The following is a 22408-nucleotide window of genomic DNA, read 5'->3' as shown; positions in this document are numbered from 1 at the left end:
GCTTTTTACAGGATGGTTCATTAACCAGCATTCTCTTCAACCGACAAGTAATGGAAAGTGTTGAAAAACAATGGTTATTACAATTTATTATCATTTTAAATGATACAAAACTATACAGGAAATAAAAGAACACAACAAATGTATCCCAACATAAACAACTTTTTCGAAAAATTTACATGTCTTGTATTCAACATTGTCAGCATTTGACAAAACTTCTCAGAGCCAGCAAGTACTTCCTGTTTGGAAGGTGATGTGGGAGGAGTCACTCAATCCAGTTCTCATCTACAGTCAAGAGTTTGAGGCTATTACTAAACATTTGACAAAACCCAGAAAACAAAGTATGAATCATTAACTTGCTCTTTTGTAGTTTTTTTTTTTTTTTTTACGTAGATTTGCTTATCTGCCTTGGTTTCTATGTCAGCAGGTTCATAAAGAACACATTAAAGCTCATTTTTAGACTTTGACCTAAACTCTGCTGCACCTTTTTTTTACCATTTATTGGTTTAATATTTTAACATCTGTCTAAGTTTGTTCAAGCTTTCCTTTTGAAACAGAAGGCTTCGCCTTGAGACATTCGGAAATGCCGTCGGATAGACAACAGACACTAAAACATGTTGTTGATATAAAACACGCTGTTATGAGTCAACTTTACGATTCGTCTTTATGAGCCTTCAGTCACGGTGCACAACAAGGTTTTGTGTTTGGCCCTATATATATTTATAATACTCTTTGGTTAGTTTGGCGTATTTTATGATTCACAGCAAAAATGCGGTTTCTATGATGACGACAGAAACTATTACTGTCTTTTAAATAAGGCGATGTTTTAAAGTTTGAAGGGAAATGTCCTGATTTTTATTTACTTTCTCTTGTACTAAAATAAGACTACATGTTTTTTTGGAGCTGAGCCAATCAGCAATTCTGTATCTGACTATGAAATGATAGTTGATTCACCAGGATAAGTTTGAACTTGTTGAAATTGAGTTTCTGAAACTGCCCCCTTCCAATGATGTACTTTTTCTCCGTATCAGATCCCAGTCTTGAGGAGTAAAATGCTTTTTCTTGTGAAACCAGCTCTTTGGTTCAGTCAAGAAGGCAAATATTACATCTTCTCCCTACGACTATGTTTAAAACTTGCATTGCTTTGCGAAAACTTGTCGTTAAGGGTTGGTGATAGTGACCCTAACCCATGACTGTAAATATGCTGCAGTTAACTTTCACTGCTGAAAGCTGTGAAGGTTCACTGTGTTCCATTTGCTCCACAGCTTTTTCTAGCTTTTCCTCATTTTTTTGGAAACAGTTTTATCTTTACTTTTAAATCCAATCATTCAGCCAAGCGGGTGGCTCAACTTGACTCATCTGATCATGTAAGAGATCTTCTTATTTCAAGCAAATCTCTTCCCTTCTGCTGACCTCCAGAATTCAATTCAATTCAATTTCAATTCAATTCATACATAAAGCCCAAAATCACAACAACATTCGTCTCAATGGGCTTCGTACCTGTAATTGTAAAGTAAACTTGTAAGTATCATGAGTACACAGAATTCAATAGGAAAATTCTCAACTGAACAAACTAAGCAGACTAAACTAAACTGGGCATCCCTGTCCTCAATACTGGGAATTTACAATCAAACCTAGCAGGTCTTTTTTCGGCCAAATGCACTTTAAACGTCTGGACTAAAATTCTCCCGACCTGAAAACTAGAACTTTATGATTTTTCTTTTACTTTGTGTTTGGATGCCCTACTTGCTTTTGTTTCAAAGGTTTTAAAGTCTGCTAAGACACAAATGTGCACAAAGTAGTCATTTCTAATTACAGTCTGCATATTTTAACATCAAACAACTAAAGATGTGTATTTCCCCCTTTTTTACTTATTTTGATAATTACAGTCTGACTTATTGAGACATTTGATGACTACTTAAAAGTGATTACAAAGAAAATAACCGTTTAAAAAAAACTGTACATCAATGAGCAAAAAATAAGGAAGAAATCAGTACTTTTTTTGTGTAAAATATATAGAAACAAAAAACAAGTGTTTTAAGAATGCACGTTTTTCATATTACATTTACTGTGACATCATTTAACATTTTACATGTTCATCATTTTAGTGGAGGGCTTGTACGGTTGCGCAGTGGTTAGCGCTCTTGCCTCTCAGCAAGAAGGCCCCCGGTTCAAGTCCCAGCTGGGGGACATTAAAAAACAGAACATCAATGTGTATGGAGTTTGCATGTTCTCCCCGTGCATGCGTGGGTTATCTCCAGCTTCAGTGAGTGTGAGAGTGAATCAGTGTGTGATTGTGGACATTCCTGTGACATACTGGCGCCCTGTCCAAGGTGTCCCCTGCCTTTGCCCACAAGTGGCTCCAGCAGCCCCAAACAGAATAGAAAATGAATGAATCCTTTTAGTGGAGCCATGATGTCCACATGTGTTATGGTAATAAAAAATTTTTTTTTGGACCTCTGAAGGGCCACATGGTCCAGAAATGGAATTTGGGAAAGGAGCCCACTCTCGCAGCTTGATCCAACTTTGCAAGCTTTGACTAATCTTCCCCACATATTCTCTCCCCTCTCTCATGCACTGAAAAAGTCTTAGGTGGCGTGAGCCAAACTCATGACATGCCTTTTGTGATCCTCAAACAAAAACAGCAAACGCTTCAGCCAAAAGGTATCCTTCCACTACAAGCCAAAATAAAAGGTTTTCCAATTGAATGTTGTTGCTTTTTATGATAATTATGAATCACTAGTTCTTGCATTTATTGTATCGGCTTGTCTGAAAAAACCTTTTATCCTTTGATAAAATTGTCATTTTTGCAGTAGAAAAAATAAAAACACGACAGATGCATTCCTCCAGTGCATTTGAAACTGAACAAAAAAAAATGGAGGTGTTTCGAGGCAGAAATGCAAACATGATGCCACTTGCTTTTTATGGTTGAAAGAGGCTCAATGCCACATTTTTCATGAATTATCTTATCAGTTGAAAGTGACTTCCTGGTGCCTCTTTGAAGGTCGTGGAACAGGTCTGTGGGTTGGAGCCCGTTGCAGTTGGTTCGTTTGCCCTTTCCTAATGATCAGAGACAAAAACACCAACAGCGCATGTCAAACAACTGGGACACCAATGAAGAAGAACAATTATCAAGTTTCACAAGCAAACACGCAACTCTGGTTTAACCAGTAGCACTCAGGTGTTGGTAGCAATAAAAGCTTATGATGGTTTCAGGTTTACACCTAAGTCCAATATGCTGCTAGCAAGTCATCTCCATAATACAATCGGTGCATGAACACCCTGAAACACCTCACTACACTTAAAGTTTGAACGCTTTTTGAGTGGTTGGCATAAACTATTTTGGTAAATACCAAACATATGAGCAACAAATTTGACGCAATTTAAAAGCATCTTTGGCTGAAGATGATTCCTTTTCATAAACAGTCAATAAGGTTGACTTTTGTGCACACAGGACAATGATGTGTTTCTTTATTTGGGTCAAACCATTATCTGAGGGGAGTATGAAAATCAATCTTTTTTTAAAAAATCCCTTTTTGCTTTTTTAACCCTTTAACACAACAGATGTCACCTGTGACAACTAAACAAACACACTCTTTGACGTGATCATTGTGAATCAGCGAATGTGACGCAGAGAAAAAAACGGCTTTTCATATTGGCTTTGCGCCGACACGCGACCATTGACTGTATACGAGAACTGGAGCGAGCGAGTGTGACGTCACCCGTAGAAAATGACAACGACATGAAGTCAATTCAGTCGCTATTTTTGTGGGAAACAGACGTTGCCGTGTTGGAACCAGATATCATCTGTAAGCAGTAATTGGTTCAGGTCTGTCTGAGGCATTGTTCCCATGGCAACCACACTCGCCAATGAGGAATGAGCTTGTTGAAAGTCCACACTCCTACCACTTGAAAGGGAGCTACATAAGATCTGTCAATTGAAAGTTTCAAATGTTCGACAAGAGATCACATACTTTCATCAAGGCATTTGGCTTCTTGGGTAGGGGGTACTTCCTGTTGGGAAAGCCAGGGGGGAGGGGTCAATTCATCCAGTTCTCATACACAATGAATGTATGCAACACATTACTAATGTAAAGTGTTACATATGGGCAAAAAGATGCACTTCTCTACCGTAAAGTGCTGCATATCAGTGCAATTCTGCTTTTCTCTGCTTCAGAATCCACTGTGTATTACAATAAATGGGAACTAGAGCTAAAGTTCTGGTGGTGAATAGACAGATAAAAAATGTTTGTTGTCATGGAAACGTCCGATGTCTCTGCCACACATGTTGGTGATATCACGTTGACAGTTAGGTCCTGTATCAAGACACTGGGACGTTAAAACCTTTAGGATCCTGTTTGGCACATGAGAGATTCTGGTTTGAAAACCGGGCTTTTTCCATTCATTGTAGTTGGATTTATTTAGTGAGCTGCTGACTGACACATGACAACGTCCTTTAACCAAAGACTTTATCTTAATCCCAACATTTAAACACCATCTCCCTTCACGTTGTTTGTAAACTTCAGCCTCCGGGAGATATCGAAACATTATTAGATGAGCGTTACACGATTACAACAAAAACCTACTAAAAGCATGCTCCATGGTTACAGCAGTTTAGTCAAAAGAGTCGGATTCCCTCCAGGGGAAAAACGTTTGACTGTTGATTCTCCCAGCCAGCGCCAGAAAACATTCTTTTGAGTGAGTAATCTGATAACTTCAGGCTGTTTTTATACAGCGGCATTGACAAAAAAAACAAGTGTCACAAAGTGAAAGTGCTGGGATCAAATCTGCTGAAGGACTAAATGCATTTCAAACATGTCCTTTCAGACATTTAGCTCTTTTGGTTGGTGGACAAGCAGAGAGGGGCTTCTTCTTCTTCTTCTTTTTTTAATGTTTACTAGCGCATGTCTCACCAGTTGGAAGAGGCTTGGTGAGAAATGTTTAAGCAAATCTCGTGAATGAAACTTGATGTCGTATAATTCTAGCCGGGCTTAAACTGCAATAATCCATTTCTCCTCTGTGATCACTTTTTGAATGGCTGGCAATTCCAGATGTCACACCAAATCTGAGTCCGCCTGGTTTGACTTTAAATGGATGTTCAATTGCCGCGCCTTTTATCAGTAAAAACTGGGGTGGCGATGCGTGAACATGAGTTTTGAAAACAGTAGCCAGAAACGCTTGTTTTTAAAACTTTTAATGGTCTTTCCCCAGCCTACTCTTTTTGATTTCTTTTTTTAATTTCTTTCTTTTCAAAGCCATTCTAGATTTTTAAGGTCTAGTGAAAAATATTTCCCCAGAGCTAATTTAAAACCTAAACAGTTTTAAATGTCAATTTGAGACTTACCTTTCTAGAAAAGTTTTTAATACTCTTTAATTTGGAGCATCTTTTTTTAATTTTCCATTTGCCTCTTATCTAATTATTGCTCTTTGTAATTCATGTCATGTATAATTTTTGTTCTTGATTTGCTCAATTTGTATTAATTATTTTTATTTCTACTCTTCATGTAGAGTATTTTGGTTCTCTGATGGTTTTTAAAGGTGCTAAATAAATAAAGATTAATTCATTTGTGTTTACATTTGATCAAATATCTGTTGAATGATAAATGATAATCTATCTTAAAACTGGTTTATGACAGAATTTATTTCAATAAAAGAATTCACCACAGAAACATCTTCACCTGGACATTTTGGGTGCAGGATGACGGACGACAACAATGCTATACTACAATCCTAACACCAAAATCGCGACCATCCAAAGCATTTTCCAGTCGGGCTTTTCAGTCTGTGGATTTTTTGTGGAAGTCGGTGTTGTCTGGGCTGAAAACAACAGACAGAAAACGCATTATTATAAATCACAAAACCCAACAAAAACTCACCAAAACGGTTTTACAGATGTCACTCCCCCAAAATCCCAAAGGGTTCGTGAGGTTCCACAAAAAACATCATTTCCACAAATACTGTGTTCATTCGTCACAGAAGTTTGAAAGCAGACATGTGATCGGAGACTCAAGGTCGACCAAACAAGAGCTCATTTGTACGTACTTTGTGAGAGCTGTTGTGAGGCGATGGGGGGATCTGCAACAAGACAACAGCATGCAATGAGTACTGAAGACGTAAGTCATGGGTTCCATAATCAAAGGCTTAAAATATCATCCCATAATGAATAAAAAACTCCAAACACTGTTTTTCAAGATGAAAGCGATGTGAGAACATTTGTTTTTCCATGAGAAAATATTGATATTAATATTGATGAATAATAATTGGATGATCTACTTACCAGAGACGTTCAGGTCTACATCCCAATATTGGAGGTTTTCTATTGTCCTATAATAACACCTGTAAATACCATGATCCCCCCCAATGATATTTTTCAGGAGAATGGAACAGTTATTTGAATTTTCTAAATAAACATGTTCCACCCTTCCTTCAAATTGTTTCCCATATAGTTCGTCTTGGACTTCTAAAGGGAAGACCTTCAAATGTTTCTGGGTATTGATCTTCTTCTGCCAGGAAAAACCTTCTGAGGTGTCTCTGTTCTCACAGGAGCATGGCAAAACCACACTACCTCCTGTAAAGCCTGAGACTTGTTCAGCAGTATTACCTGGGGGGAAAAAAGAGAAATACAGTCATTCACAGCAAAAAGGCTTCGGTTCAAATCCCAGCTGCACTGGCCAGCCCAGCCTGCCCAGCCTTTGGGTGTGGTGTTTCAGTTTGGACTGTCAGCTTTCTCTGACAGCCCATAAACCTGCTTCATAGGTTGAATGATGACTAAATTGTCCCTAGGTGTGAATGTTTATGAGTGTGCGATTGTTCGATTGTGCGACACACCGGTGATGTGTCCAGGGGGGCTCCCTGCCTTCCCCCACAGTAAAGCTCTGACAGAATCCAAAAGGGATCCAGCGGGTCGGGAAAATGTCATTCATGTTAATCCTTCGTATTGCTATTAATACGCATAAGCCAACAAATACAATGGTTGCTATAGTTACTACAATAGGCTATTGGGGGAAAAAACAGTATCAAGTTGGGTTCTAATATAAACACTAGGGTGTGCAGTTATTTTAACCATAAACTATTAAAAATTATATCTAAAAACCTGCATTTTAAAATATGTTTGTCTGTTTGTCAACAGTTTAAAAGGGTATGATTAAAAAATATTTTAAGTGGAAAAATGTTGATAAATAAATAAATATCTTTAAAAATCACAAATGACATTACAAACATTAAAATGATGTTTTAAATATATATATATATATATGGGTATGAGAAGTGAAATGACTCTGATATACTGATATCTACTGATATATATATATATATATATATATATATATATATATATATATATATATATATATATATATATATATATATATATATATATACCAGTATATACCAGTATATATATTTTTATATATATATTTTTAAATCCCTGTTAAGAAAGAATCTTACTTTCATTTTTTGTGAGGTTACATAAAATCGCACTTCATAAACTACAAAATTATTAATTGAAAACTATCTCTAAACTGCAACTCTAAGCTGCAACTTCCAGCTTTTCATGCCTCGATTATTACAAACAGACAAAAAAACATGCAATATAATGGAAGAACTATAAATCAAAAAACAGACCATAGAGTTCCTCATTTTACAGTTTTGGTTGCTGGTGTTTTCTTAAGGGAAAAGAAGTGAACCAATGCTCAAAAAGGGTTGAAAAACATTTTGTTAACTCTGAAAACTCGATTTGATATAAAAAAATTGTTTCTGCAGCTAATATTTAGTGAAAGTTACACATTGTTTGGAAACATGTTTGCATTAAAACAGAACTGCCAGGATCGAATGCATTAAACTAGCCAATTCCACAGTTACGCATGACTAATGCATGATGGTAAATGAAGTTTAAAAAGAAGATTTAAAGGCAAGAAAGTAGTCAGATTAAAACAACGTTCAACTTTCTCCCCTAAGGTTCAGCTGCAGGACCTTAAAGCTACTGATGTCAGGCCAGCCCTCTCTCGTCGAACGGCTGTCAAGTGAGCCCTCTCTTAAAAACGTTGTGCCGCTTTCTTATGTACATTACGGTAACAGCAAAAAATGACATTTTTAAAAAGTAAAAGCCTAGTGTAAGAACTGTCAACACATTTATATGTATATACAACCCCCCCCCCCCCGTATAAATATATATCTATATCTATATTTAAAAGTCTGACGAGTAAATTTCAAAATATAATGCAATTCAAATCATGAATTGTGGAGTACTTATGATGTTGACATGGGTCTAAAAATTCTGCTAGTTTTCAGTGAGTCATTTCACTTCTCACTGATAGTGTCCCATCTGGTGATGTCATTAAATAAGTTTCAGACAGATCTGATGTGGAATTTCAAAATAAAACCCAATTGAAATCTGCTAAAAATGTGTTTTCAACATATGGCGAAAACACATCAAACACAATCAGATCTGTCTAAAACTTATTATGTGACATCACCAGGTGGGACACTGTCATTGAAAAGTGAAATGACTCTGAAAACTAGCAGTTTTTTCTTAGACGTGAATATTATAGCTACTCTTCAATTCATGATTTTAACTGCGTTTTATTTTGAAATAACTCAGACTTTTAAATATATGTATAGATATATATTTTTATGAGGGGGGGGGGCGTGCTTTTTTATACATATAAATGTAATGACAGTTTTTACACTATGTTTTTATTTTTAAAAAATAGTACGTTTTGCTGTTACCGTAATGCACGGAAGAAAGCGGCACACCGTTTTTAAGAGAGGGCTCACTTGACAGCCGTTCGACGAGAGAGGGCTGGCTTGACACCAGTCTAAAGCTGTTGGACATTCTTAAAGCAGAAACTTACTTACCCGAGACGACTGAAACCAGAAACATCCCAAGAAAAAGGCAAAAGTTCCCCATGAGTGACTGACAGACAGCTCTGCGTTCGGTCCGCACAAAAATGTTTAGGGTGGAGAAGTTGAGTGTGGTGGTCTTAGGGCTGCTCAGCTTTTCTCCTTCTTTGTGTCAGCCACTAATGCCAAATGCACGCCCCACGCACGTCACTATGGAAGCGATTCTGTAGCATAAATAAAAATCAAAACCAGAAATGCTTTTTAATTTTCAAAACGAAGCTCCATTTTTTGACTCAAAAATAAAATGAAAAAGCAATCCACCTAAATGCTTTTTCTTTTCCTTCCTCAACACAGTTTATTCTGTCATCACACGCAGTCTGCGGCTGCTGCTCCTGTCAGTCTGCAGAGAAGTGACGGCGCACGAGGGAAATGGGAGGACGGATTGGAGCCACCTTCAGGAAACAATTAAGCGGAGAGAGGGAAAAACAACAACTCAAATATATTAATACATATTTCAAATTAGATTTTTGATGACATATATATTATTTTTTAAAGAAATTATCTAACATCTGGTAATATTTTAAATAACGTTTCTTTTTTCAATTCAAAAATTAATGAGAAAATATTCTATAATATTTTATTTTTTGGTAAGAGGTGAATTGTTGAAATAAAATTTAATTAGCTATTTCTCTTTTTATTTCATTTTATTTTGTTAGTTGGGTTGATTACTTTGTTACAGGATACTAACTTTTTTATACTTTCATTGGTTTGAGGAAAGTATTTGAAGATATTAGAGTATAATTCATTTTGGTTTGTGGCTTTCTATTTTGAAAACTGTCACAAAATAAAAAAAATGAAAGGAATGAAACAGGTTTCCATGGAGATGGCCAGCCGCTCCCCCGCCCCTCCCCTAAATCCCAACACTTCGTCCAGCCTCGCCGTCACCGCTGGGAGAAACAGAGGGATCATCGGGCGACGTTGTGGCGACGCATAAATACGTCCTTTTTTCAGGGGGGGGAGATCCGTTCCTCGTCAGTTTCGTGTTGGAAAACCACCGAACCGCGTACCTAACGGTGGTGCGGGATAGCAGGAGGACGGGATGGGGGAGAACGCGGCGTTTGTGCTGCTGCTCGCGGCGACCTTGACGCTTTCATCCGAGGTGAGTACCGCAGAGAAAGCGCGGCGCGTGGCGGCGCGTTGCCGGGACATCCCCCGGCTTCCGTCGGGCCTGTCGACACCGGGGACACACGCATTAACCCCCAGGTGTCTCCAAAACGCAGACACCGCATGATTTTCACAATAATTTGTGGGGAAATAATAAATGAACACTGCTGCCGTCAGAGATTTAACACGATAACGGTCTGAAGCCCCATGATGTAACATGGACAAATAAATCTGCCAATTAACCACGGGACTTTAAATCGGGCTCCTTGCCCGGAGAGGATTGCTTTGGTTAGAGTCATGACATAGGTATAAGGATTTACTGCATATGTTAAATAACAAACCAGTTCGTTGGTAATTCTACGGGCCTGCCGTTAGGTGTCAGTGATTGACAGCTCGCCTCAGCCATGTCGTTCTGTTTTTTGACGTTTTGTTGATCTTTCCGGTTGTTTATTAGTTTATTCATTTCGTTCTGGGATGTCCACACACAACTATTATTTTTCATTTCACGCTTAGCTTTTCTAGCTAGCTAGCGCAGTTAGCTTTAGCCTGCACCGGCGGAGGGATTTCGAGAACATTTTTTACGGGTCGTCTGTCTAGCTAACTGCCTTGTTTATTTATTTTTCTAACGCTCTTAACAAAGGCCATTTTGGTTTAAATTATGCTGGAAAAATTATTGTTTAATCACAAATCAGGAATATAAGCCGACTGTAGACTAGGGAAGCAACAAAACAGAGTGGGAAAATAATCAAATATGCAGGACTAGCTTAGCGCAGCAAGATGGCGTCTGTAGGTAGACCAAAGATGCTACGTTGATCCAAGGATTCGCTTCGACCCTGAAGACCTCATACGTACTAAATGTATGTGATGATGCGTTCAAGGCCCCCCAAACCGCTCCGGTATTCCCAGTGTTACAGCGAAATAGCACTTGCCCTGCACTGCAGCAAAAAAACAGCTAAAATATGATGTTACACATCCAGGGTCTGCAAAACAACATTTTAACAAAATGAGTAAAAACTTATTAACAAGAGTTTTTTATTAACAAAACAACATGGCAAAATTCAGTCTCGCTGTATTGTACTACTTTTTTCAGAACTTTGTGGAAAATGTTAAATTGGGCTGACACTACAGTGGGTAAAATCTGTAAAAATATAAATAAAAAATAAAAGGGCATTGCATCTCTTCCCTGTTTCAAGAAAAACAGTCCCTGTTTCTTCTGTTCACTCTAATTGGAGACAGTTTATCCCCAATATTAACTGGAATAACGATGCTTCTGCCAAACAAAGTTTTACTAATATAGTTATACAAAAAATATGTTTAAAAAATGAAACACAGATTTTATTTCTTTTTCTCCTTCTTTATTCCTTTTCTTCAAGACTGACAGTGACAAGTTTTATATCCTACACCTGCTTTGTTTGTTCTTTTGCTGTTTTTGAAAAATGTGAAAAATCTTCTTTTTTTATTATACTAATAATGAAGAAACAATGCCGTGTAATAAAACAATAGATCCTTTTTGACATTTTCATTGGTTAATTACAATTTGGTTTTAAACTGATAATTGTAGCATCCATTTGGCTTCCTCTTTGTATCTTCTTTCCTTCATAAAATAATTCAGTTCAGCAACGTGTGTTTGCTTATAGTCATATAGACATATAGAATTTCATAAATTGATGAAGTGCCTTGATTTTCATGGCTTTTGTGCTCGAATACGGGGAGTTTGTGCATTGTTGACAGCCACTACCTCTCCTGGACATTGTCTTTTTTTTTGTCATGTAAAAGCAGGTCTGACAGGTTGGAATGTGCACTGTGGCATAAGAGTTAGCTTATTCAGCACGCCTATATATATATATATATATATATATATATATATATATATATATATATATATATATATATATATATATATATATATATATATATGTGTGTGTTTGGTTTAGATGTTTTTTCACTTAATGTAACCAAAAGGTGAAGAGTGATCAGTAATGCATAACAGTTTTTTGTTTATTTAATAAATGTATTTTACATTTGGAATAATATTAGTAATAAAAGAATACGCTTTGCACAATACCAGCTAAACACTCATATCTAATAGTCGTATTGGAACATGTATGGTCATGCTGACGCCTGCAGCCACGTCAGTCTCTTAAACATTTGTAAAGACACAACATAACCTGATCAGTGTTGTTAAGTACATGCAGCAGGTGAAATTCATTTCAAAGAAGGATCCCTGCAGGCAGCTGTCATTGTCTCTTTTGTAGAAATCCTAAAACAACGGATCAAGTGTTTTCAGTTAGAAGCATTTGGGCCTTTTGTCTTCTTGACAACCTAAAAGCCAAACTAAAGACTTCAGGCTCAAATGCTTAGAGAGAAAAGGTTTGATCTGGGATTAATTTTTTTATAGTCTGTTCAGTTTGAAATGTTGAATTTTACAGGTTTAGTTTAGACATTTTCTCTAATAGAACTTAATATATACTAACCAAAGCTTTATTTTCAACTTCAAGGCTTTTATTCTTATGTTGGCTCTAAGAGGAAATAATGTAAATTTAACTCAGTTACAGCTAAAGGAAAATGTTATTTAGGTAAGGGTTAATGGCAGACGAAGTGTGCATTATTACTTTTTAATGCACGGCGTGGAAGCCTAAACCTTATGCATTAAAAAGAAACAATGCACACTTCGAAGGCCATTAACCCGCTTATACCAGGTCACTTACAAAAGCAATACATATTAACCAGTTTTTAGTCCTAATTTCTTGTTTTTTTCCCGATTTGGATCGGTTTTCTCACAAAAAGCGGACTATTTGTCGCGCCACACCATGTAACAAATATTCCGCGTCGCACCGCACCACCGCTGCAGTCAAGATTCGGCGATATATATATGCTGATCTTTCTGATGGGTTGAATAAAGCATCAGTTCATAGAGAAAGTTCACCTCTTACCGCTTGTTTTTGTCCAAATGATGAAGCAAAAGGTTGTTTTTAAGAAGCCGGCGCAGTGATACAAAACATTTAAGCTAGGTGACCGGAACTTCTTTTTTCCTCGTGCGGTTATCACTGTGGTTTATCACATTTTAATGCACACCCAGCAGCCAATCAGAATCGAGTATTCACCCGGACCATGGTATAATTTCATTTAATATATTTTAAGTATATAGCTGTCACAAGAACAGGCAGATGGCTGGATCCAAATGCAGCAGGTTTATTAGCACAGCTAAAAGTCCACAAAGATGATCGGGGTCAGACAGGCAGGATTCGATAACAGGCATCACATCATCAGAGGAGAGACGGGGTAGTTAGGATCCAAGCGAGAGACAGAAGAGACAGAAAATCACGTCCTAATCCAACGCTCAGTAAGGAAGGCAGAGTGCCACGAACAATACTTCACACAGACACTTAACTTAAGTATCCTGTTGATTCATGAATGAATGAGTCAGGTGTGCGGAAGCCAGGAAGAGTGCGCTGGGGGTTGCTGGGAGTTGTAGTATGGCTAGAACTCTGGAGACGACTCCCGCCGGTGACCAGTGGGGGAGACAGAGCTCTTACCTCTGACGATAGCTTAATAACTGAATTATGTTTAAAGGTTTTGTTACAAAATGTCTTGATGTTGTTGTTTTTTCTCCTCTCTTATTCTTCTAGGTACCTGTGGATGACTCCGTTGGCTTGCTAACTGAACCCCAGGTTGCCATGTTCTGTGGGAAGCTCAACATGCACATCAACGTGCAGAGCGGCAAGTGGGAGGCGGACCCGTCCGGCACCAAGAGCTGCATCGACACCAAGGAGGGCCTTCTGCGCTACTGCCAGGAGGTACGTGTAGAAACAACAGCATCCAGGCGTAATGGAGAGGAAGGAAATTCCAGTTTTTGGTTGGTTTTCTTCTGCAGGTCTATCCAGAGCTTCAGATCACAAATGTTGTGGAGGCCAACCAGCCGGTCAGCATTACTAATTGGTGCAAGAAAGGCCGTAAGCAGTGTCGCAGCCACCCACACATTGTGGTGCCATACCGCTGTTTGGGTAAGAAGAAGTCTCTTGCAGGAGGATTTGGTGGTGGAATTGAAACGAATGTTAAAGAAAAACTGTCTTGCAGTTGGAGAGTTTGTTAGCGATGCCCTTCTCGTTCCCGACAAGTGCAAGTTTCTGCACCAGGAGCGCATGGATCAGTGTGAGAGCCACCTGCACTGGCACACTGTGGCCAAAGAGGTGAGAAAAGCGGCGTCTTCGTCCCTCATTGGTGGATTTTTCCACAGAGTTCTCTGTGAATGACTCAGCATTTTTCCTCCCCACACCTGAGGGCACAGTTCGCCGTGCACTTTGCTGCTTTTCTCTGAAACACATTCCTTTTTATCGAGTCCCTCTGGAAATGTATATCAGAAAACCATTGAATTTCAAAATAAAAGCAGTCATGGCTGTGTCTTTGATGTTCTTTGAAGTTCTTTTATCTTAAATGATTCAATGTTTATGATGTTGTTAATAAGGTTATTAAAGGGCTTTTTTAAGTGATATTAAAAAAAGTTTTGTTTTATGTTGTCCACTTTAGTCCTGTGGAGACCGTTCTATGAATCTCCATGACTACGGGATGCTGTTGCCGTGCAATGTCGATCGTTTCCGAGGGGTGGAGTTTGTGTGCTGCCCAGTGGAGGGGGAGCGTGAGATGGACAGCGCGGAGAGAGAAGGGGTGGAGTCTGATGTGTGGTGGGGCGGAGCTGAGACCGAATACTCCGACGACAGGTACCGGGGTGTTCGTGGACGGGGTGCAGGCGCCCGTGTGGAGCGACAGCGACTCAGCCGCTCTGTCCCCCCAGCATGACGCGTCCAGCCGCCACGGAACCCGCCACCGCCGAGGACGTGGAGGACGCCTCCGAGGAGGAGGAGGAAAACCACGAGGACGAAGACTTGATAGACGATCGCGACAGCAAGGAGCGCAGTGCCATCATTGCCATGACAACCACCACTACCACCACCACTGAATCTGTGGAAGAAGTCGTGCGAGGTAACCAGACGGCAGGAATGCGTGTCGCCTCTTTTGTCCGTTTTCCAGCAAAATCTGATTCCTTTTCAAGTTTTGATTTTTGGCGTTGCCTTCTGTGATGCTGGGTTTCCGTTTGCACCTCAGCCGTTTGCTGGGCTCGCGCTGAGTCGGGCCCCTGCCACGGCATGCTGGAGCGCTGGTACTTCGAGCCCGAGAGCGGCCGCTGCGCTCCCTTCTTATTCGGGGGCTGCGGCGGCAACAGGAATAACTTTGAGACAGAGGAGTACTGCCTCGCTGTCTGCAGCAGCTCGTGTAAGTCCCGGCGAGCAGAGCCGAGCCCCGAAGGGCCCGCCGTCACCGGCCTGACTCCTGTCCTCAGGCCCACGAAGATCCCGTCGCTGTCTCATAACTCCTCCTTCTCGGGGTCCGGTGGGCTTCTAACCTCTTGGATCTCTGATGCCTGGATTGACTTGCATGTTTTCTCATATTTTATTTTATCACCTTAGGAGACACATGAAGAAATGGATTTTAATCCACGTTTGAACGTTTTCTGCTAAAAAATGGAACAATAACAGTAACTTGTTTTATAATTCTGTCTAGGCCAATCAAAGGCCATGTTATTAGAGTAGCACTAAAACTAGAGTAAAACATGTTTTGATAACGTTTCCTAATCTGGTCCTTCTAGGTTTCATTTTTCTAGTTTTTGAATCCATTCATCTGAAGTGAACACACTCACCCCAATGTAAGCTCCTAATAAATTAAACACATTACTTTTTTAGCATCTTAGCTAGAAATGGTCCATTAAAAGTATGTTAGTTTCTCACAAGAGCAATGGAAAAAGCATGGGGTATAAAATCCTTTTTTTCCTGAAGAAATCCGCTGACAGTTTCCTGAATCAATAGTCTTCCTTCCATCACTGATGGAGCACTATTCAGATCACGTGTCAACAGTAGCATTCTTGCTACTGTTAATAAAGTTATTTTGAATATTTGAGCTTTAAGGTAACGCTGTTGAGTTGATCCTTTTCGGTTTACTCCACTTCTGTTTAGTCTTTGGGACTAACCACCTCTTCTTCCAGCATGGAGATGAATCAACACCTCGCCACACATAGAATTGTATTTGTGTCTTTGCATGTTGTGTTTTGTCGTGTTCTGCTGGGAGCTTTTGTGTCTCTTCATTTTGTTACGCACCAAAAAAGTCCAAAGCAGCCGAATTAGTTAACTGAAACTCTGAACTATTGAAACCCTGATTTGCTGCTTCGTTTTAGTCTCAGTGTTACAATCTGCACATCTTCTTAACTCTGAGTCCCGCAGAAAAATAACCCTGACCTCCTATGTGTGATTAACTATGGCATTTTTTTAGTACAGTGTGTTGATGTGGCCTCTGTTCCCGTGCTCCTTACATTATCATTCTATTTGTAAAAAAAAAAAAATATATATATATATATATATGTGTATAAATGTTGCTTTTGTTTCCTCGCAGTGCCCACGGTGGCGCCCAGTCCTCCCGACGCCGTGGATCGATACCTGGAAGCGCCCGGGGACGACAACGAACACGCCAACTTCCAGAAGGCAAAGGAACAGCTGGAGGCCAAACACAGAGAGAAGATGTCTGTGGTGGGTTTGGATGGATGGATTGATTTCAAGCATTGTTGTCAAAACGATAAAGAATTCACACAGATTGATCAAAGTCAATACAGAAATGATTAAAAAAACAGACAAAAAGCAAAGACACATTTAAGTCACATTTGCTTAATTAAATATAGTGATCATTAACTAAATTCATGCTCTATGTCTGAATTCCTTCACTACTTCACTACTTCCCAGAAGTCTCTGTGAAAAACCAGTGTCCATCGATGCTCACTAGGTTGATGAATATAGACCACAATGCATTGCGTCGGAACAATTTTGGCAAAAGTATTTAGATTTATTTTTTTAATAAACCATCAACGTTTTTATCTTCAGAGGACAGTGGACTCATTAATGAACGTCACAAAAACCCCATATATCAATTTATACATCCAGGGCACTACATAGTGCCCAGGTGTGGGATTATATATCACAGGTGTGTTAGTGCTCCGCTTTTAGCTTTAGTAGGAATTCCTTAAAACCCCAAATTATTCTTTTTTACTGAATTTGAACTTTATTCTCAGAATTGTTTATTCAAATAATTCAAATTTTCTTTAAAGTTGTCCTTTAAAAACAAAAATTGTCTGAAATTTAAAGTTAATATAAACTTTTATCATTTAAAACTAAAGTCAGAATTTTCTGGGGTGATATTTTAGAAAATTCAAAATGAATTTTTTTTCAATTTATTTTAATATTCTGATTTAACCTCATCAAATTTAATCCCAATTTTAGGATTCATTCCAATGTTTTGTGAGAAAGTTTAAAAGCTTGAAATGTTTTGTGACTCTTCCATGTAAAGCCTCCGTTTCTTCTACAGGTGATGAGGGAGTGGGAGGAGGCTGAGAGGCAGGCTAAGAGCCTCCCTCGTGCAGAAAAGAAAGCCCTCATCCAGGTAGAGAAGAGCTGGAGCGGATCTAAGTCCTTGTTGGATGTGCTCTGAGTCGTTTTGAAAGCAGATGTGTGTTTTTTGTTCTTCTCTAATTACCCCCGGCTGCAGCACTTCCAGGAGAAGGTGGAGGCCTTGGAGCAAGAGGCTGCCGACGAGAGACAGCAGCTGGTGGAGACCCACATCGCACGGGTGGAGGCGCTGATCAACAGCCGCCGCCGCCTGGCTCTGGAAAATTACCTCAATGCTCTGCAGGCCAACCCCCCACGGGTACGTACGGCCACACGCACCGGCAGACGACGCCTTCGTGGTCCCGTGTTGATTCCGGCGCTGTCACCCACAGCCCAACCAGGTGCTGAACCTGCTGAAGAAGTACGTCCGCGCCGAGCAGAAGGACAGGCAGCACACGCTCAAACACTACGAACACGTACACAGCGTCGACCCCAAGAAGGCGGCGCAGATCCGACCTCAGGTGGGGGAGGAGCCTCAAAGTCATGGTGATGCTCCTCAAATGAAGCATTGGAGATCTTTGGTGAATGGAGACACTTTGACCCTCAGGTCTTGACCCACCTTCGCGCGATCGAGGAGAGGATGAACCAGTCTCTGGGTTTGCTCTTCAAAGTTCCCCGAGTGGCAAATGAGATCCAGAACCAAGTCGGTAAGTCTCACTGTTCTTCTGACAGGAATGCCTCTGAGCAGACGGCTGATCCCGTCTCTGCCAAAGTCTGTGAAGATCCCACTCTTAATTTAAATAAATAAATGATTACAAGGACGTGTAGATCTGGTTTTATTGGACTAGCATCTTTTTTAATGAGGAACTGGGCAGAAAAACAAGATTAAAGGCACTAAACATGTCTGTACTCTGTCATATCTGTCAACTTTGCTGCTGGAATTAGTTTCATTCTGGTGGTTAGACTGAAGTTAATGGGAACTGGACTGAGCGAGTGTGATGTCATCCATAGAAAAGGACTTGGTTTTGTTGCAGTGAAAGGAAATCGATTCAGTCAGCATTTTTCTGTAATCTGGGCGTGGCCATTACATTAAATCACACTATCTGTTACACTCCTCGGTGTGTGAAATTTGACCCATCCCCTGGGGGAGCGGAGAGCTGCAGATGTCATGTAGGAGTCGGATGTCGTCCGTAAGCCGTGATTGGTCCAAGTCTATTAGAGGGATTTTCAGAATGACTGAACAATAGCTGTTTATTTCTCAATAGAGGCATTTGGGATTTTGGCTTGTTGGATCCAGCTTCCTATCTGGAGAAACCGAGGGGGGGGGTCCCCGGTTGGTCCCCTCAGTCCAGTTCTCATCTACAGTCAATGATAATCCCACAGAATATCATCTGGAAATGTTTGCAGAAAGGCTTAAATAAAGCGGCATCAGCTTGTGGTGCTGAATAGTTTTTATGACAGTTGGTGGCGCTGTTGGACAACAGGAAACCCCCCCCCCCCCATTCCCCCTAACTTTCTGTTTGTTTTTTAGCAATTATTGTGCAGAGAGTCCTGTCGGAGCAGTCCCAGCAGGTGTCTTCCCTGCAGACTGACAAGCGGGTGAGTCCAGCTCATCCATGCAGCACATGAATACACCCAATACCATACGTGTGCACGGACAAGTCCGTCCATACGTCCATAAATAATCCCTTTTGGGATCCAGGGTTGCTGGAGCCTATCCCAGCAACTTTTGGACAAAGGCAGGGCAAACCCTGAACAGGTCCCCAAGTCTTCAGCAGGGCGACAGAATCCCACACACACACACACACACACCGTCTGTTTATGCTTGTCTAAGGACTTGATGAAAAGTCGTTTAGTCCTGACAGAAGAGCCTCCCTCCCTGATACCTGCTGCCCTCTGCAGGTGGACGGCAGGATCAGCTACGGTAACGACGCCCTGATGCCGGATCAGGCCTTCAGCTCTGCTCCCATGGATCCAGGTCTGGACCGACTGGGCTTCATTCACCCGGAGAGCTTCAACCAGCCCAATACAGAAAACCACGGTGACCAATCCAATGCCATCAACACACACATGTTCACTTACAGTCCAGCTTTCATGTGAAGTCCTAAACCTGCCTGCTTTTACTTTCTAGTGGAGCCGGTGGATGCTCGACCCAACCCAGACAGAGGACTCCCAACACGACCCGGTGGGTTTCACCACCGTTTTCTAAATTCTCACTCAGCAACCATTTCTTTATATCTCTGCAATCTTTGCTCAAACACATAAAGTTCCCTCCGCTGGTATCCAACAATGTTCACACGCTTTCCCGCTACCTTACAGCCCCTCACAACCCCAACCCAACATTCCTGGTGCAATAGAAACAACAAACAGTATTGGATCCATTCAGTTTAGAGCCAGATGCTATGGGGTAATATTTATGCCAACGCGTTGCAAATGAAATATTCACTTTCAAATTTGTTATTTCTTTTGCTGTCAAAACATATTTTTGCGTTTGCTAAACAAATGATGGCAGATACGTCACACCAAACTGAAACTTATGTGAGCAAAATCAAAGATAGGAAAAAAGCGAGAGGAGACACAACGCATGAAAACATTTATGTCGCCCCATTTCAGTTGCTGCATCACAAATACTGAGGGTTTTAATCTTTATTCACCATTTGAATAAAGAAATACTCAGTAAGGCAGTTTTAATCCTAAATTCCTTTATAGAGGTGGGAACATGCAGTGCTATAGAATAGATGGATAAACCTTCATTCATCCCACGATGGGAATGAAACCAAAGCTCTGATTTATGTAAGTTTGGCAAACTGAACGCATTTGGTACAAGAGACACGAAACAGAGACTGATTGACAATAGTCAACAGCCAATCAGGACACAGATTGCGGTTAAAAAAAAGTAAAATCGTACTGAAAACAGCCAGACGGTGAGAGGTGAACCCCGACAACAGAGCCCTGTACCTCCTCAGTGTAAAGATGAACTTAGTCTGTTTACTGATGTTTGATGACATTTGTGGTCAAATCTACTTTGATAAAAATAAGAAACGTTTGGTTCTTTGCTTTCAGTTTCGGCCCTGAAGCCAGAGGAGATGGCAAATGTCCGAATGGAGACGGGAGACAGGCAGAGTGCCAGCTTTGAAGTTTACCACGAGAAACGGGTTGGTTTTTTATTTAGTTTCTGTCCAACAACTGAGCAAACAGATGAGAGCTGAAGGACCGATTTTCCTATTACAGTAGGGGGTTATGCACCTTCTGGTATTTGTATAAACACCTTTTTTTTTCTTTTAATTTACTTATTATAGTTTAAAGAATAGATTTTCTTTTTTTATAGAGGGAGGAGAGCCACTTCTTGACTGGAAGTTCTGTTTCCTCTTAGGTTCTGCTCTCTGAGGACGTCGGGTCCAATAAGGGTGCTATTATCGGGCTCATGGTTGGAGGCGTTGTCATAGCGACCATCATCGTCATCACTTTGGTTATGCTCAGGAAGAAGCAGTACACGTCCATCCACCACGGGGTGATTGAGGTAAAACGGTAAACCTTTTTTCTTTATTTGCACCACGAGCCCCGATCATGTGACCCGGTCTTGTCGTGCGTTTAAAGGTGGATGCCGCCGTGACCCCCGAGGAACGCCATCTGGCCCGTATGCAGCAGAACGGCTACGAGAACCCCACCTACAAGTTCTTCGAGCAGATGCAGAACTAAAGAAGGCCTCGCCGCCACTTCTCTGTGGCCAACGCCCCAGCCAATACCCTGTTACACCCCCATCCATTCCATTGTCGCCCCCCACCCGCCCTGCACAGCTCCTGGTACCCCGCGGGGAGCAGGAGGGCCGGGTGAGGACTTCTGAAACCGCCGATCGGTGTCTTTCACCAGAAAAGGAAAACATTGAGCCGCTTTCAGTGCAGGAACCCAGCATGGAACGGTGCCGTTGCCATGGACGGTAAAGAGGATGAACCGTCTGGACCGAACCGTTCTGTTCCGTCAGCACTGGACATTTTATTTATGACCCCGCCCCCCCCTCATCGGCCACACGTCACCTGCGCTCAAGCCTCTCCATGCTGCATGATTTACATTTTCTATACGAAAATAGGAAATGAAGTGAAAAACAAAACAAAGAAAACAAGCAAAATCATGGTATATAAAAGCAGAACTTATTTATGATTTGTTGTGAATGTGTAATATATATTAGCTGTAAGTATGCAGTGCATGGAAACATTGTTGGTGGGGGGAGGGGGTCGTCAGACGCTCCTCTGATCATTTTAGCAGGATTTGTGTATATATCTTTTTGTGCGTCTTCTTTGTGATGTTGTGATCTGGAGAAGTGCCGCTCCGCTTTGTCGTCACACGGACTCGCTTTAGCCCCGATGCTCGCCGCGCCTCGCCGTTGTGTTGGCTGCATGGACGCCGCTCTGTAAAACACGAGGCTCGCGCCGCCGGATCCCAAATGAGTCGTTTTGCTTTTCTATGCACTAGGTTTGTGACGGTTGCCACCAAATATTAATTTTATGACCGTACTGCACTTTTTTTTTTTTCCAACAAGCATTTGTGTGATAATTCTGCAGGTTTTTTGGGAAAGCATTCCAGAGTCTACGCTTGATTGTACACTTTTCAACACTTTGTTCCTCACTTATTCTGAAAAAAAAAAAAAAAAAAAAAACTTGCGATGGTTTCTAACAAACATTCCTCCCCATATTCTATTTTTCTACATGCGTGTACATGTGCCGCGCTTCCGTCTGGTGTTTTCTTTGCCTGTGAGTGTGTAGTACCGCTCACCGCCACCAGGACACCTTCACCTCTGTGGGAAAAATCTGAATGTGACGCGCGTCTCTCAGAGTCCCCAAAAAAATACAACACATATCGCCTCACCATGTGTCGACCCCCACTAAAGCTCCCGATCAGGTGAATGTTGAACCGTTTGTATCGACGATCACTCGCTCTGTGGAGCCCGGTGATTAAAGATGTTTTTCTTCTCCATTCTGTGTGTG

The 22408-nt window shown here is 40.8% G+C and overlaps 1 protein-coding gene and 1 long non-coding RNA gene across 3 annotated transcripts; one reads left to right on the top strand and one right to left on the bottom strand.

The window, feature by feature from the left end:
- Positions 1 to 69: 69 nt before the first annotated feature.
- Positions 70 to 9043, bottom strand: LOC105356738. Its single transcript, XR_910834.3, has 5 exons — positions 8854 to 9043; positions 6275 to 6598; positions 6040 to 6072; positions 5676 to 5814; positions 70 to 3057 (listed from the first exon to the last, which is right to left on the bottom strand). It is a non-coding gene; the product is annotated as an uncharacterized LOC105356738 (long non-coding RNA).
- A 711-nt stretch (positions 9044 to 9754) lies between these two features.
- Positions 9755 to 22397, top strand: LOC101172288 (amyloid-beta A4 protein). 2 transcript variants are annotated; one of them, XM_004081418.4, is made up of 18 exons: positions 9755 to 9997; positions 13632 to 13799; positions 13877 to 14006; positions 14080 to 14192; positions 14530 to 14720; positions 14795 to 14982; positions 15106 to 15273; positions 16444 to 16577; positions 17407 to 17481; positions 17587 to 17745; positions 17819 to 17947; positions 18034 to 18133; positions 18958 to 19025; positions 19329 to 19467; positions 19558 to 19611; positions 20490 to 20581; positions 20800 to 20946; positions 21024 to 22397. In XM_004081418.4, the coding sequence occupies exons 1-18, from the start codon at positions 9938 to 9940 to the stop codon at positions 21123 to 21125; spliced, it is 2217 nt and encodes a 738-aa protein (XP_004081466.1). In that variant the 5' UTR covers positions 9755 to 9937; the 3' UTR covers positions 21126 to 22397. The 2 variants fall into 2 exon arrangements, with proteins under 2 accessions (XP_004081466.1, XP_004081464.1); XM_004081416.4 differs by lacking the exon at positions 15106 to 15273 and having other exon boundaries at positions 9756 to 9997; positions 21024 to 21533.
- Positions 22398 to 22408: the final 11 nt, after the last annotated feature.

Source organism: Oryzias latipes, chromosome 21 (genome assembly GCF_002234675.1).
Source record: "Oryzias latipes chromosome 21, ASM223467v1".
In the NCBI taxonomy this organism is placed as follows: domain Eukaryota; kingdom Metazoa; phylum Chordata; class Actinopteri; order Beloniformes; family Adrianichthyidae; genus Oryzias; species Oryzias latipes.
This window is presented reverse-complemented; position numbering and strand designations above follow the sequence as displayed.